General features: G+C 46.4%; 1 protein-coding gene across 2 annotated transcripts in view; it reads right to left on the reverse strand.

The window, feature by feature from the left end:
• The window catches only part of LOC138649634 (serine/threonine-protein kinase PLK2-like), a 150,695-nt gene extending 139,964 nt beyond the window's left edge, over positions 1-10,731 (reverse strand). For both annotated transcript variants that reach the window (XM_069740189.1, XM_069740197.1), the window contains exons 1-3: positions 10,488-10,731; positions 9,987-10,094; positions 9,616-9,732 (exon numbers count right to left, since the gene is read on the reverse strand). In XM_069740189.1, coding sequence (XP_069596290.1) covers positions 9,616-9,732; positions 9,987-10,094; positions 10,488-10,586 — 324 coding nt within the window. In that variant the 5' untranslated portion in view covers positions 10,587-10,731. The remainder of the gene's footprint in view (positions 1-9,615; positions 9,733-9,986; positions 10,095-10,487) is intronic.
• Positions 10,732-14,492: the final 3,761 nt, after the last annotated feature.

Raw genomic sequence — 14,492 nt, forward strand, 5'->3', positions numbered from 1 at the left:
GCTCCTGACCAGACCTATGCGCCTCGAGCACAGCCTGAGAAACTAGCTAGCCCTAAGAAAGAAAAATAAGCCTACCTTGCCTCAGAGAAATACCCCAAAGGAAAAGGCAGCCCCCCACATATAATGACTGTGACTTGAGATGAAAATACAAACGCAGAGATGAAATAGATTTAGCAAAGTGAGGCCCGACTTACTGAACAGACCGAAGATCGGAAAGATTGCTTTGCGGTCAACACAAAACCCTACAAACAACCACGCAGAGGGCGCAAAAAGACCCTCCGCACCGACTAACGGTACGGAGGTGCTCCCTCTGCGTCCCAGAGCTTCCAGCAAGCAAGAAAAACCAATATAGCAAGCTGGACAGAAAAAATAGCAAACAAAAATAACACAAGCAAAACTTAGCTTATGCAGGATAGACAGGCCACAGGAACGATCCAGGAGAAAGCAAGACCAATACTAGAACATTGACTGGAGGCCAGGATCAAAGCACTAGGTGGAGTTAAATAGAGCAGCACCTAACGACTTAACCTCATCACCTGAGGAAGGAAACTCAGAAGCCGCAGTACCACTCTCATCCACCAAAGGAAGCTCATAGACAGAACCAGCCGAAGTACCACTCACGACCACAGGAGGGAGCTTGGCCACAGAATTCACAACAGGTGAGTATTTTCAAAACATCGAGGGGTGGGGGGCGCACAGGGGTTGGGAGGGGGTGGGGCACATAGATCTTTATTTTAAACACACTTATTCATATCTTCTCTACAGCAAACGCTGCTGCAGGGAAGATATGAATCGCGGCTTCAGCACCAGTGGGGGGGACAGCGCTTAATGTAGCGCTGTCTCCTGCACGGCACACGGACTGCACACGGACAACGTCCGTGTGCGGTACGTGCTTTACACGGACCCATTGACTTTAATGGGTCCGTGTAATACGTGCGCTCCCACGAACACTGACATGTCTCCGTGTTTGGCACACGGAGACACGGTCCGCAAAAAATCAATGACATCTGAACAGATGCATTGATTTTTATGTGTCTACGTGTGTCAGTGGCTCCGGTACGTGAGGAAACTGTCACCTCACGTACCGGAGCCACTGACGTGTGAAATCGGCCTAAGAGACACTTCAAAAACTGCTCCGAGTACGGGATCACTAAAGTACTGGCACAACATTGTCTTTTTATGGATTTTTTAATATAAAATGTAATGGCTTGTGTTTTGCTTCATGTAACTGTTAATTTCGTTAACTGTACCTGTGTATACTCGTAGCCGGTATTATTTAGAGTAACTGCTGTCATATTTGTTATTTATACACTGTTTACCCACCATCCTTTCGGCTATGTGCACACGTTGCGGATTTTTCTTGCTTTTTTCGGCGGTTTTCTGCTGCAAAAACGCTTAAAAAACTCTTACATTAAGCATCCTATCATTTTTAATGCACTCCCCAATTTTTGTGCACATGTTGCGTTTTTTTTCTGCGATAAAAACGCAGCATGTTCATTAATTTTGCGGATTTTTCGTGGATTTCCTGCATTGGGAAGCTCCAGAAAAAAAACGCGAAAAATACGCGTGCGGATTTCCTGGGAAAGTAGTCCGGATTTGCTCAGGAAAATTCTGCACACTTTCCTGAAAGTGGGCACATAGCCTTCCTTTGATTTATAAACTAGTTAGTAAATATTCATATATTATCTAATCTTTGTACATGTCTGTTGATTTCTGCTGTACCCCTCCTCCACATTACATTTGTAAGTCAAAACCAGGAGAGGAACAATCAGAGGAAAAGTATAACAGAAACATGTCATCACTTCTGTATTTATCATCCACTCCTGGTTTTGGCTTACATATACTGATGTGAAATACTGACCAAATACTGAACGTGTGAATGTGGCCTGATTATGATCATTTTTCTATATAAAGTTGTAGAATATACTGGCTCTATAGAAATTACACTATAAACCCACGTTTACTGTCACGAGTGGGTCAAGTCCTCCTGGGAGATATGGAGTTAGACGATCACTACGTATTGTGAATCGCAGATCTTCCATTTAGCCTGTGTGTTTATGTATCATACTAAATGGATTTTGTTTTTTTCTCTCCTGGTTAGAAACTTGCAGCTCCATCTCACAGCTGTTCCTGACCTGGCCTTTTCCTCTCCCTATAAAATCTGGCCAGACCTCCTCTTTCTTGCCACTGAAAATTTTACTTCCTAGCTCCTTGGAGTTGCTGTGCTGTGTTGGAGATTGTTGTTGCTGCTGGAAATTGTATGCTGTTTTGGGTGTATGCTTTCCTAATTGTACTGTTTCAATTTGATTTTCTACATTACTACCCATCCCTATATACTTCTCTACCTTTGGGTGTTTTGTACATTTGTTGCTTTTTGTTATTACGCGTTTACACACTAGCATTTCTGTCGCAGGCCTCCTAAGGTATAACAGGAGAACAGTAAGGTTGGTGGCCCAAAACTCTGCACTTTTAGAGGTACTTTTGGGAGCAGGGATAGTTAGAGTCACAGCCCTAGAGACAGTGCAGGGCCCCTTTCCCTAGTGACATTTACATTCTTTCATATTGCAGCAGAATATAGCATTGCTATAGAAATAATATTTACGTCCTCTTTTGGTTATTACGGTAATATAATACACAAAAAAGGGGATAAAATTACACAGTGTTCACATAGATTTTTTGTTCTGGAATTTATATGGACCATAAGTAATTCATAGGCTTGTGGTGTAGTCAGCTCACTGGGTTTAGGGAGTAGTCTATACCAAGGATGGGCAATTTTCACAAGGGGCAACATGAGTGACAGTGCCTGTTGTGGAGGACCAAACCAATAAACTGAAATAAATTCTGTTAAATATTAATATTAACATATTAACATATTAATTACAATTCATATTAATATAAAATATTTATATCACTTAATAATATTGAGCAGAATTCAGTATGCTGACACACAGTCCTCTAACTACTGTAAGAGCCCCACATAGCCTCATATAGACAGTATGAGCCCCACATAGCCTCCTATATATGGTACAAGCCCCACATAGCCTCCCATATAAAGCATGAGCCCCAATGCAGCCTCCTGATATACAGTATGAGCCCCCAAATAGCCTCCCTATATATAGCATGAGTGCCCACACAGCCTCCTATATACACCATGTTCCAAATTATTATGCAAATTAGATTTATGTGTCATAAACATTTAATTGTTTTGTTTTTCAAATAAACTGATGGATGGTATTGTGTCTCAGGGCTCAATGGATCACTGAAATCATCTTAAACACATGTGATAATTAGTTTTCCTGGTGATTTAAATGAAAGGAAAACTACTTAAAAATGATGTTCCACATTATTAAGCAGGCCACAGCTTTCAAGTAACATTGGAAAGAAAAAGGATCTCTCTGCTGCCTAAAAGCATCAAATAGTGCAATGCCTTGGTCAAGGGATAAAAACATTAGATATTTCCCAAAAACTTAAGCGTGATAATCGTACTGTTAAGAGATTTGTGGCTGAATCTGAGCACAGAAGTGTTTGTGCTGATAAAGGCATAATGAGGAAGGTTTCTGCTAGGCAAGTTCATCGGATTAAGAGAGCAGTTGCTAAAAAGCCATTACAAACCAGCAAATAGATATTTGAAGCCGCTGGTGCCTCTGGAGTCCCTCGAACCTCAAGGTGTAGGATCCTTCAAAGGCTTGCTTTGATTCATAAACCTACTATTCGGCCACCCCTAAACAGAGTTTACAAGCAGAAATGGTTGCAGTGGGCCCAGACATAAATGAAGACTAATTTTCAAACAGTCTTGTTTACTGATGAGTGTCGAGCAACCTTGGATGGTCCAAATGGATGAAGTAGTGGATGGTTGGTGGATGGCCACCATGTCCCAACAAGGCTGCGACGCCAGCAAGGAGGTGGAGGAGTCATGCTTTGGGCCGGAATCATGAAGAAACAGCTGGTAGGGCCCTTTAAGGTTCCCGAAGGTGTGAAAATGACCTCTGCAAAGTATATAGAGTTTCTGACTGACAACTTTCTTCCATTGTATAAAAAGCAGAAACGTGCCTTCAGGAGCAAAATCATCTTCATGCACGACAATGCACCATCTCATGCTGCAAAGAATACCTCTGAGTCATTGGCTGCTATAGGCATAAAAGGAGATAAACTCATGGTGTAGCCACCATCTTCACCTGACCTCAACCCTATAGAGAACCTTTGGAGTATCATCAAGCAAAAGATCTATGAGGGTGGGAGGCAGTTCACATCAAAACAGCAGCTCTGGGAGGCTATTCTGACTTTATGCAAAGAAATACAAGAAAAAACTCTCCAAAAACTCACAAGTTCATGAATTGTGAAGGTGATATCAAAGAAAGGTTCCTATGTTAACATGTAACTTGGCCTATTAGGATGTTTTGGTGTTAAATAGCTTTTTTGTTCATTGAATGTGACCTCCTAATGCTGCAAATTCAACAAATGAGCATTTTCAGTTCTTTAAAAAAACATATCAAATATTTAGAAATTCTACTGTGCCCAATAATTTGGAACAGTGCATTTTGAGTTTTTATTCATTTTGGAGATTATACTGTTATCATTGGGAGGTTTCTTCAATAAAATTTGATGTATACTCTAACAGGTGATGACTTTTATTAGACTTACTGTCATTTGCACCGACCATTTAGGAAAATCGGAGAAAACTATCATTTGCATAATAATTTGAAGCATGGTGTACATTATGAGCCCCACAAAGCCTCCTATATACAGCATCAGCCCCCACACAGCCTCATAATATACACTATGAGCCCCCAAATAGCCTCTCTATATACAGCATGAGCTCCCACACAGCCTCCCTGTATACAGTATGAGCCCCCACAGAGCCTCTCCATATACAGTATGAGCCCCACATAGCCTCCCATACACAGCAGGATCCCCAAATAGCCTCTAACATACAGTATGAGCCCCACGTAGCCTCTTATATACAGCATGAACCCCAGCACAGCCTCCTGTATACCATATGATATAATAAGACTGTGGTGTGGACACATGATCTGTGTTGGAAGGTCTTGTGAGTGGAGACTTCCTGAATAGCATGTGGTGAGACCATGTACCTGCAGAGCCTGTGATGGCTAACTGTGTTGGGGAAGCTACCGTCCTTCTAAGGGTTTGGAACTGCCGGGTGGGACGTTGCGGAGCAAGTCATCATACGGGATAGTGATCCTAGTAAGGCAGTTGCCCTGAAAGCCAGGACTGACAAGGAGTCAGCATGTGGAGTGAAGCTCCTGGAAGGTAACCTCAGACAATCGGGTTGTAAGAAACGTCAGAGAGGTTTAACTGCTACACGAACAGACTGGTAGTCATGACATGTTCGTGGATGTAATGAAATGGACTTTACGTTATGCAGCTTATGCTGAGTAAATAAACCAAGTAGACTGTTTTTGTGAGAAACCGTTTTTGTGAGCCTTAATCCCGTTGCCAAGCGAGTGTCTGCAACACACTCAGGGAACGCTATCTCACATATGGTGCTAGACTGCGGGCAACGATCCAGGAAGCATGTGTGGAGGTGATTGCTGTGGTTCTGTGGTTCGGCGAGGCCACGAAGATTACAAGCTTCTGGCGGCAACTCGGCGGGGTTACGAAATTGGATGGAGCTGTCCGGAAGTCTAAAGAGCCATCGGGAGGTCCGCAGAGACGCCCGGAGGTCCGCAGAGCCGTCTGGAGCCCTGCAGAGCTTGGCAGAGCAGTATGGAGCCATGCAGAGAGGTGCAGAACGTTGGAGCCTGGTTGAGCGGCTGCAGCAGGAGCTGTGGCAGTGCCAGCAGGAGCTGGTGAGATATCGTAAAAGGACATTAGTGGTCCAGGTCGTACAAATTCTTAAAGGGACAGCACAAGCCCAGAGAGATAACAGTGTACTATGCAAACTGAGGCCTGAGAGGCCATGGGGGAGTCCACGAGGTGTACCCCAGAGAGGGGTGGTGTCCCTAAAAGGGATGGAGTCCCAAAAGGAGCAGTGACCCTAACAGGGATAGTTGCCCAAAAAGGGGTGGAGCCACAAAAGGGGCGGTATTCCAAAAGGGGGTAGTTGCCCAAAAGGGGCATAGTCCCAAAAGGGGTGGTATCCCAAAAGGGGATAGTTGCCCAAAAGGGGGCGGAGTCCCAAAAGGGATAATGGCCCAAAAGGGCGGAGCATCTCGAAGTCAAAGGAGTGGTGCAGACAGACTGTTGCCAGGGACAGTGGTACTATGTGTGTTCAGTCTGCTATATGAACTACTTTCCCGGCAAGAGGCTGTGTGGGAGTGCCCTGCAGATGAACGCAGAGGATGTATTCAGACTGGTCGATTCTGGGAGCTTGGTGACCCTAATAAGGGATGTGCCCAATCAATATCTGATATCCAAAAGGAAAATCGAGGTCACCTGCATCCATGAGGCACTAAAGACTATTCAGTGGCCTGGGTGATCCTCGATATGATCAGGGAGATTGTAGGCCATGAGGTCGCTATAGTCCCGAACTTAGCCTGTTCAGTGATAGTAGCCTGAGACACTAGGCTGTTCTCAGACTTGTGGGAGGAGGGAGTTCCTCTACAGCAGTGTTTCCCAACTCCGGTCAATTATCACCTGTGCAATACTAAGGAAATCCTGAAAACATGACCTGTTGGTGGCTCTTGAGGACCGGAGTTGGGGAACACTGCTCTACAGCAATAGTATGGAAGTTTTTCTGGGTCTGGGTATGGGTGATGTACATTAAGGCAGTAACACCTCCCAAAATGGACGGGTCAGAAGTAGGAGTGACCGGAAGAAAGTGTGGGTCTGACCAACTCTGGGACTTAGCAGAGGTGACCAACAGTGTGACCGTTGCAAACAGGGTAATTCCAGGAAAGGGGTCCGACATCTTTTTAAGTGCGGACTTCTTTTTTTTTGTGAAAGGGTGAGTAGTGGTGACTCCCATTGAGACGATGACTCTAATGCAAGGGAAGGGGAGTAAAGTAACGTTGACAAATGGCAAGTCTTCTTCTTGTTGGAGACATAAAGGGCGCAAAGAGGCTGAACAAGTTGCACCCTTTGAGGATATCAATAAAAGAAAAGCAGTGACTGGTGCTTTTAGTCAAAATGTGAGTACTCTTCCAGACACTGAAGAGATCAGGAAGTAAGGTGACGTGTCGTTGCCAGTAGCAACTGCTAGGACTGAGTATGGTGAAGGTTCCAGAGAATCTGATGCTGAAGAGCTGGAGAGTGTGGAGTTCTCTGAAGTTCCAGACAGTAAAAGAGACCTAAGGGTGACCGGGTAGAGCCCCAATGGAGGTTGAAGGTGTCGATGGTGGAAGCCGCCAACTCCGCGCAGATGGGTCAGGTGCGTCACTCGGAGTCCGAGCTCTCAGCAGTAAAAGAGCATGTCGAATGAGAAAAGGTCCTGAGACAAACGATTGAACACAGAGTGGATGAGCTGGAGAAGGAAGTCTCTGAGCTCAGAGGCCACCTCTCAACGTGTCAAACTGTGAACAAGGCGATATTGGAAGAAATGTAGAAGCTCAGAGAAGCATTAGGAGGACTTCTACAAGAGAAGGAGTTTGTGGTCGCAGACCTACAGAGTGGTAATGAGGCTGAGCTGCAAATGCCCATCGTGGCGAGGGGTCTTGAAGAGTGTAAAGCTCAGGGAGAGTTTGCACTAAGAGCTGAACAAGACAATCACCCAGTCGTGGCAGATGACTTGATGGGAATGTCCAAGGCAAAGCAGGAGACGTCTGTCTATAAAGAGAATGAGACTTCACTCTTCAAGTGCATGATAGAGGTGAAAGATCTGGTGAAGATCTGTATGGGGGAGTGGGTCAAAATCCCTGCTGCAGTGTGTCGAAACGTGGGTCAAAATCCCTGCTGCAGTGTGTCGAAACGTAGTCACGAACTATAAGAAATGTCTGACCTCTGTAATTGCAAACAAAGATTTCCGTACCAAATATTAAATTTTGTTTTTCTATTGTATCAAATACATATTTCATGCAATAAAATGCAAATTAATTATGTAAAAATAATGTAATGTGATTTTCTGGATTTTGTCTCTCGCAGGTGAAGCGTACCTATGATAAAAATTACAGACCTCTCCATTCTTTGTAGTTGGGACAAGTTGAAAAATTGATAGTGTATCAAATAATTATTTTCCCCACTGTATATGGCCTCATTCAGGCGGCTATATTTTTAGTCTGGCACCCTGATCCTACATTGATCTACTATTACATCTAATAAATTAAATATTGCTACATCTACATGGCTACATCACCAGAACCACAGTCGGTACACGATTGTATCACAAGAACCAACAATAGTTCTCAACTACAAACCCAGAACCACCAAAAGTATGTGACTACAACACCAGAACTACAGTTGGTACAAGGCTACATCACCAGAGCCACCATCCCTACACAACTACATCACCAGAATCACCGTCAGTACATGACTACATCACCAGAATCACCGTCAGTACATGGCTACATCACCAGAATCACGCGGTGAGACTGCAGACTTGTGAATCCTCCCAGCACATAGCAATGTGCGCTGCTCGGATTCACCGGCGTCTGCTCCGGGAACACTTGTCAATTACGGTATGCGATATGCATATTCCCGGTCAAAACTTGTCTAGTGGGACCTCTGGTCCCTAGTGGCAAATACGGTTCTGCACACATGCACTCGTCCAACCACTACATCTCTTGTGATAAGCAGCCTACTGTCAATAGACAATGTAAATATGGAGCCTGGTGGGGGCAAGGGAAGCTTTCTCAGCTCTGCTTCATGCTACATCTGAGAACTCTGTGAGAATGGCTGCACCCAGTGATCTAAGTCATACATTGTTGGATTTAGGGTCTCCTTTCCTACATCCGGCCGGTCTCAGATGATGTAGGAAAGCCTGGTGACAAATTCCCTTTAAGAACTTTTTTCAGCATAAAATAGAACGAGGAGTCCTGGAAGCGATGATATGGCCCCCACAAAGTCCTGATGTCATATTTGACTATTTGTGGGATTCCATGAAGAGACATGAAGAGACAGAAGATCTGTGGTTAGTTCAAAAGCTGTGTGCAAGTGTACTTTAGCGAATTCACTTGCATTTTAATTGTAGATAAATATGAACACTTCTGTTTTGGAAAGCATTCTTATTGTGAAGCATTTTTCCCACACCTGCCTTAAAATGTTGTACCTTGACAAGTCTACATATATATGTTAGGGGGGTTGAGAAGTTATGGATTTAGCTATCTGGCCAAAATAAAGCTCTATAGCCTCGTCATTGTGCTGCTGTGAGGACATAGGGAAAACATTACTGACACTGGCATTATTTATTACTGAACACTGTATGGCAGTATTATTTCGGCACTGTAAGGCTAGTAAAGCATGGTGCTATTTCATGGACACTATCTATCCCAAAACTGTTTTCTTTTCCAAAAATACAGCGACACACACAAGGTTTCACTCAGTGGCCTATTAACTCTTTGATTTGATCTAATAGCCAGTCAGAACTGTCGCAGGATTTTTTTCATAGGAAATAGTGATTTAAATAAAACTTAACACATTCCTATGAGCTATATTAATAGTTTTCCTCCTATACAAACATGATATCACCCAGCACCCCTTACTAATAAATGGTTGCTAGCAAACCTTGTGTCTGCAGTACTCCATCACCAAGTACATGTACTTTTGGTCTCGGAAATGATGGTAAAATCTCACAATGTTTCTATGTTTCAGTTGGCTGTGGAGTTCTATCTCTTTTTCCACCTGAAAAATATAATCCAAAGAAAGGGCCATGATGAGCAGACAAAAGCATGGTTGAGCAGACAAGGAGCTGGCGGCATGTGCGTTGCTGCGGGAGATACTCTTACTGCACTTTTATATACAGCTAGCAGTAAAAAATGTACAGTGTGGGCTCATCACGTACAATGCAGAGTGTCAATGACGGGACGAAATGGCAGAAGGTTTCTGCAATCTCAACGGGCGTGAAGTAGTTAATGCCTGCAAACATTAGTCCTCACCCCTCCTCTTTGCTGTATCACAATTTTTCTAGTGTGGGAAATCATCTTCACTGCATAGACTTGTCTGCTGGACACATCTGTGCATTTGTAGCACCTGCCGAAAGCACCCTGAGAAGACATAAAATAACATTAGTAGTCATTAATGACACATGCCAATTCATAGCTGACATTAGCCAAGTGACGCACCACACAGGCATCTCATTCCAGCCATTAACATCCTTCCAGAACCTGATTATCAGCTGAGCCACTCTTCCAAAACTGTAATTAACATTTTATGGCAACGTGTCACCTTATGGCACCTTAACCCTTCAGGCGCTCCCAGGAATGTAATATATCCATATTACCGACACTGGATATTTTACGATTTTACACAGGGAAGGTCTGTGCACAAAGAAGATACATAAAGTCTTTCCCAATAACCATTTCAGCAAGTATATAATCCATCCCCATTCTACGTATGGTGGTAAATGCACCTTTATCTAATTGATTGCGGACACTTACCTTCCCAAGTAGATTCCCTCTATTGTACAGTCTCCCAGATCCTGGATCTTCGATAACATAGTGCGATCTCTCTGGATGATCAATACCTGGCACCTCCATGTCCTGATCATTTCCAGCCAAGATATCCTCTAGCAGTGTCCCAAATCACAGGCAAAGGACGATCATCCAGCCACCAAACACTAGAGCTCGCCCATTGGAGGAGCTCAACTGGGACACAGCACTCTAGAGATGGGAGGAGAAGAGCAGAGGGAGGAGGAGGTGACGGAGAGAGGACAGGAGGGAGGACAAGAAGGAACAGGCAGCAATAAGTAGTGTATGTGCTGTAATGTGGCTGCTAGGCATATTCTGAATGATTAGCGTCCTACACTGACTCTACCTAATAGCAGTAGGATATATTGCTGGATATATATATATATATATATAGCTGTATGTAACGCTTGTAGAAAAGGTTCATGTTTCCGAGATAATTCCCTGACTTTACCCCACAATTCCTGGCTGGAGCCAGAAGACAATATTGACCCAAAACCAGTCCCGCCAAATTCAGGTGACAGAGTCCCTTTAACTAGTTTAGATAAGTGGTATGAGAGTTTTATTGCCCCAAAGTTGATGACCTTATATTAATTTTGGGACAATAAAACTTTCACGCTACTTATCTCAGAGGCCACACCAATATTTATTATTATGCATGCCTTTAATTTCTTGTATTTGCACTTAGGTCCAGTAATTAGTGGTTGTACTTTAAGAAGCGGGTATTGGTCTCCATTCATAAGAGCAACATGGTGACACGGTGACATACCCTGGAGTCTGTCAGCCCAGAGTCCATATCACAATGTGTGGAGACACGGGGGTCGGCGGGCGCCCAGGTCTGCTACCCAAAACTGCATGGACAGGGATCATCCTTCCAGACGCCCACTCTCCTTTTAACATGGGCATAAAGCTACTCAGACAACACAGGATGAGGGTAAAACAGTGTGTCAAAACAGGCAGATAACACATAGAACGGTCCCAGCACAGTACCCCAAGATGGTGCACATTACAGAGTCTTACCCTTCCACTGGGTTTGGAGCAGGGAAAAAGGGGGCAGGGAGTTTCACTTCTAGGGGAGGGTTAATGCTGGCCTGGAGAGGGTATGGGGTGAGTGGGGGGGGGAGGAGCCGGTCACTTCCCGCTCTGAGGACCTGTGAGCAGGAAGCACCAAGCACCGCAGCGCTTATCCCCCGATGTCACCCCGGTGTCTCAGCGGCAGCGCAGGAGCCCCTGAGGGGACCCTCCAGGCCGTGTGCCTGCTCAGAAGCGCCCCAGCAGGCCGCGGTCTGGGAGGAATCCTCTAGCTGCACTGAGGCCTGGGGCGGCAGTTAGGCCTTCTTCTCCAGCACGCCAGAGCTCCTAACAGCCGGAGTGATGTCACGGCAGGTCGCCGTGGCGATGACCAGGCAGGCTGCCTGCCTCTTGCGGCACCATGAGTCAGCGGGGGAGCATACCAGCGGCAGCGGCGGGCAGCGCCCCAGACCCAGCGGGGCTGCTGGACACGAGCAGGGGGCACAATTCCCCTCCAGCACTGGCGGCCGGGCCTGCATCCTCTAGGGCGGCGACGTCAGATGGCAGCGTTTCGGACGGCGGGTCTGGGCCTGGGCCTGCAGGACATTAGGCGGTCACCTCGGCTGACGGATTCGGCACGGTCCCCTCCACAGGGGGCGGATCGGTTGGAGCAGTATTGCGGAGCGAAGTTCACGTCCGGGAAGGCCCAAGTACGGCTTCGGGATCGAGAGACGGCTGGACGGCGACAGCGTCTGCGGCTGGGGGGATCCCAGCTCCCCTGCAGCCTGGTGAGAACCCTTCTATGTATTGTTTGTCTCCGGCATTTTCGACGCCGACTTTGACTTCTGTGAATCGGGTTGTGGGGTATGTGGAAGGGGGTGATGGAGTCGGTATGCGGGCTGATGCGAGTCGTGAAGGGGTGGGGGAGTTGTTGTCAGGTGTACAAGAGCTGTTGTCACGGTTGGGCAGTGGTAGGCCAGGGCCATCCCCTTTGTCAGCTTTGGTCGGATCGTCTGATCCGGGGTTGGTGTTATCCGATAGCGGGTCTGCTGAATCGGGCAAGTCGACCGAGCCGGTCTCGGTATCCGTGCAGACTGAGAAAGAAAAGGAAGGGGGCATTCGGTTGGATGATAAGGTGCGGGGCGAGGTGTATGTTTGTTTTGAAGGGCCGTTGGGGGTGTACTTGAAAAAGGAGGTGCGTGAGAAGATTTGGAAGGACGAGTATGTCGAGATATTTTCGCTCTTGCCGTTGGAGAAATTTAACCTTGATAAGAGTAAAAAGGACGATAGTAAGAAGCAAGATGAGGAAAAGCGGCGATGGCGCCTTATTCCTCAGACGTTTGTAAATTGGCTCCAGGCATTTGCGATTTTGGCAAGCGTTATTGGCGAGAAGGCTCCCGAGAGCCTCCGCCTTGTTTTGCTATATGGATGCCATAGGTGAGGGGCATAGGGCCTATGGTGGGCAAGCATGGTTACGATACGATGAGCAGTTTCGGCAGCGGAAGGCAGTTTGTCCTGTGATCCGGTGGGATCAGAAGGACATTGGTTTGTGGTTGTGGGTGATGGCGCCAACGAAGTTTGGTCACTCCTTTCAAGGCGGGGCCGGAACTTCCGGCCAAGGTTCTTCGCAAGGTTCCTCTTCAGGAGCCGGGGGTCAGTCGGGACAATCCGGCGGCCAGAGGCACGGAGTTTGTTGACAGTTCAATGAGGGCCAGTGTAAGTTTGTAGCGACATGTAAGTTCAAGCATTTGTGCTCGAACTGCAACGGCGCGTCGCACGGAGCCACCAAGTGCTTTAAGAAAAAAGGGAAGCCAGAGGGTAATTCCAAAGGGGGCAACTCCGGTGAGGTTGGACGCGATGGCCCCCTATCTAAATAGGTTTCCCGACAGGGAGAAGGCGGAGTTGCTCCGGGTTGGTTTTAGTGTTGGTTTTCGTATACCTGCCCCGGCTTTTGTGGTACCACCGAGTTTGAAGAACCTCAGATCGGCTTTGTTGCACGCATCAGTTGTGTCAGAAAAGTTAGGCAAAGAGATGGCTTTGGGTAGGATGTCTGGACCGTTTTCCATTCCTCCCGTGGACAATTTGGTGGTGTCGCCATTGGGTGTGGTCCCCAAGAAGGAGCCTAATAAATTTAGTCCGTGAATGATGGGATTGATCCTGAGCTTTGTTCGGCGGTGTATACGTCGTTTGATGAGGCAGGAAGGTGGGTGCGCAGTTGTGGTAGAGGGGCTTTGTTGGCTAAGACCGACATTGAGTCGGCCTTTCGTTTACTGCCGGTTCACCCCGATAGAGTACGGTTGTTAGGCTGTTATTGGGACGGCGGGTTTTATGTTGACCGTTGTTTGCCGATGGGCTGTTCGCTGTCGTGCACTTATTTTGAGGCCTTCAGTTCCTTTCTGGAGTGGGCGGTGCGGGATGTGTCCGGTTTGGACTCGGTGATTCATTACTTGGATGACTTCTTGTGCATAGGCCCTGACCAGTCTCAATGTTGTGAGGTCCTGTTGAGGACGGTTGTTTGTGTTGCTGAGCGTTTTGGGGTCCCGCTTGCACCTGGCAATACTGAGGGTCCGTGCACGAGTCTGTCCTTTCTGGGTATTGTTATCGACTCCGTGAAGTGGGAGTTTAGGTTGCCGGTTGACAAGGTGTTGGGTTTGAGAGAGGAGGTGGCCCGTGCTAGACGTGTGAAGAAATTGCCGCTGCGAGAGGTGCAGTCGCTTTTGGAAAAATTGAATTTTGCATGCCGAATTATCCCAATGGGGAGGATTTTTTTTCACGTAGATTCGCTAGCGCTATGGCCGGGATTACAGCCCCACATCATTTTGTTCATTTGCCGTCTGAACACAAGGCCGACTTGGAGGTTTGGGATCGTTTTTTGTCTTGTTACAATGGGCGTTCATTGTTGATGGAGGAAGCAGTGGGTAAAGCGGATTTGGATTTGTTTACCGACGCATCAGGCGGTATTGGATT

Source organism: Ranitomeya imitator, chromosome 1 (genome assembly GCF_032444005.1).
Source record: "Ranitomeya imitator isolate aRanImi1 chromosome 1, aRanImi1.pri, whole genome shotgun sequence".
NCBI classification, from domain to species: Eukaryota; Metazoa; Chordata; class Amphibia; order Anura; family Dendrobatidae; genus Ranitomeya; species Ranitomeya imitator.